Genomic DNA, 2,624 nt, shown 5'->3' with positions numbered 1-2,624 from the left:
TGATGGTCAACTAGCTTTAGTAGTAGTACATAAATTTATACACTAACTTACTACTCCCTCCGTCCCATATTTGGAGTCACTTATTGTTATGGCTCGGGTTTTAAGAAAGAGTTGAAGTGTGTAATAAATGAAGTGAGATGATGGAGTGTGTAATAAATGAAGTGAGATGGTAGAGTGTGTAATAAATGAAGTGAGATGGTAGAGTTGGTTGAAGGTGGGTCCCTTTTGACTTTTGATTTTTGTTTTGATTTATTTTAATATAGATAATGGCATTTTTATGTAATTTTGATGAAGAATGAGGTAAAATTGTATGACCAAATATGGAAAATTATAAAAGTGACTCTTAAACTGGGACGGACTTTTATGGCAAAAAGTGACTCTTAATCTGGGACGGAGGGAGTATTTAAAGTATAACAAATTTGGAAACCTTGTACAAAAGAGAAATTTATCATAAATTAATTTTGATGAAGAAATCAAAATAGGAAAATAAAAATAATTAACAAATAAGTCAAAGAGAATTACACATTACCAACATTTGATTAATTTTTTTTATATATAGATTAAAAATAAAGAGTAGGCTAACAAATACATGTACAAAGTTAGCAATTGAATTCACAATTCATCACATCTCTTCGCTTTCTCTCTCTACACTGAATTTTTTTCCACTATGTCCACTCCATTCACACCGCCGCCGCCGGCGATACCTCACTCGCCATCTTCTTCCTCCGCCTCCGCCTCGATTATGATTATCATCATTATCATCGCTTCCGCCATCATCATCTCCGCCTCCATCTACCTCCTTCTCCGACTAATCTCGAAGCGCTTCTCCACCGCCGACGACGTCGTCGTCTCCTCCAACCGCCGCGTCGCGCCGAGCGATCTCCTCCACTCCCTCCCGCTCTTCACCTTCCGATCCGTCGCGAGGAACCTCAACAGCGGCGGCGGCGATTGCGCCGTCTGCCTCTCCAAATTCGAATCGCGCGATCAGCTCCGCCTCCTGCCGCTCTGCTGTCACGCCTTCCACGCCGCCTGCATAGACAAGTGGATCGCATCCAATCAGACGTGTCCGCTCTGCAGGTCCACCGTGTTCCCCTCCGCCTGCGACGCACTCGATAAAATCCTATCCACCGGCAATTTGAGCAACGGAAGCTTCCGCGTTGAATTCGGCAGCATCAGTCTCCGCCGCGACGGAGCATCGGAGGAATTACCGCCGCCGCGAACGTACTCGCTAGGGTTGTACGATTACACCGCCGACGATTATCTATACGAGGTGGCGGTAGGGTGCACGACTACTCATCGGAGAGAATATTCCGATTTCAAGGATTCGTCGGCGGAAGAGGAGGTTTCCGGCGGGAGGAGGAGCTGGCTGGCGGAATACGTGGAGAGGCTCGCATCAATGTCGTTTAGGAGCTCGGGGAGGTTTTTCGGAGGGAGCAGCCGCCGCAGCGAGGCGGCCGTGGTGCCGGAGGATTTGGAGGCGAATCGCGCCGGAGAGGAAATAAGTGAAATATTTAGGTGGATTTCTGGAATTTAATTAATTGTATAATATTTTTGATTTTGAGAAATTGATTTGTGGTAATTGATGAATTGACACTAGTTTCATTTCATGCATCTACTGAAGTTTCCAATTTCAGCAAAGTAAAAAAGTTGAAAACTCTAATTTATAGTTCTGCAACAAGAAAACAAAAATAAAGAAAATTACATCGAAAAATGTTAAGTGGACTATGAGTTAAATTTAGCTCTTGTATTCTTCTGTTCATCATGTTTTGTTGTTCATGCCATAGTTTGTACTAGGACTTTGTAGTTATATATTCTCCCGTCCCACAATAAGAATCATGTTTTATCATTTCGGTCCATCCTACAATAAGGGGAACTTATATTCCACTAACTTATTCAATCCACTTTTCTTTACATTTTTTAAAACTCGTGTCATAACTAAATATGACTCCTATAGCGGGACGAAGGAAGCGGTAGTTTCTTGCATTTTTATGGATATTAATTTATCAATTAAATTTATTCATTATTAAAAAAAAATCAGCAATATCTGCATGCTGTCACGCCTAAGGAAGGATCAAACCTCTATCCTCGGAGCGACAGGAGGAAACTTGTGGGGCATAGTATTAATTAGGAATCAAAAGTATAAGAAAAAAAGCTTAGATTTCTCTAGTTTTATACAGTTATGTGAACTGCAAAATAAAATAATCATTCTGTGGTCCAACTTATTTGTACACAATCATATAATCGAACAAAATACTCAGATCATCTATTGACTATTGCATTTAGCATAATACTACTAATTTTACTGTGGTAATACATAGGGGTGGTTCGGTACGGTATACCGTACCGGGAGTGCCATACCGTATACCTTACCGAAAGTTACGGTATGACAAAAACCATACCAATATCGTACCGTAAGTGTCGGTATACTGGAGTTCGGTATACCGGAAATTCGGTATGACAGTTTTCCATACCGTTACCATACCGTGTTATCGGTATACCGTACCGCATTTCGGTATACCGTACTTTTGCGGTATACCAAACTGCGATATGGCATTCCGATATACCGTTATACCGTATTTTGCGGTACGACATACCATTATACCATTATACCGTGAAAAAATCTA

The 2,624-nt window shown here is 41.2% G+C and overlaps 1 protein-coding gene across 1 annotated transcript; it reads left to right on the top strand.

Moving 5' to 3' along the window:
- Positions 1-599: 599 nt before the first annotated feature.
- On the top strand, positions 600-1,607 carry LOC125223993 (E3 ubiquitin-protein ligase ATL4-like). The gene has a single exon (XM_048127318.1). It carries the CDS (start codon positions 668-670, stop codon positions 1,532-1,534), a length of 867 nt encoding a protein of 288 aa, XP_047983275.1. The 5' UTR covers positions 600-667; the 3' UTR covers positions 1,535-1,607.
- Positions 1,608-2,624: the final 1,017 nt, after the last annotated feature.

The sequence above is a fragment of the Salvia hispanica genome, chromosome 4, assembly GCF_023119035.1.
Source record: "Salvia hispanica cultivar TCC Black 2014 chromosome 4, UniMelb_Shisp_WGS_1.0, whole genome shotgun sequence".
Taxonomy (NCBI): domain Eukaryota; kingdom Viridiplantae; phylum Streptophyta; class Magnoliopsida; order Lamiales; family Lamiaceae; genus Salvia; species Salvia hispanica.
The sequence above is the reverse complement of the archived record's forward strand: the minus strand, read 5'-3'. Positions and strand labels throughout refer to the sequence as shown.

Coding starts and splice junctions, on each gene's coding strand:
- LOC125223993 (XM_048127318.1), top strand. CDS start 668: ATGTCCACTCCATTCACACCGCCGCCGCCGGCGATACCTCACTCGCCA.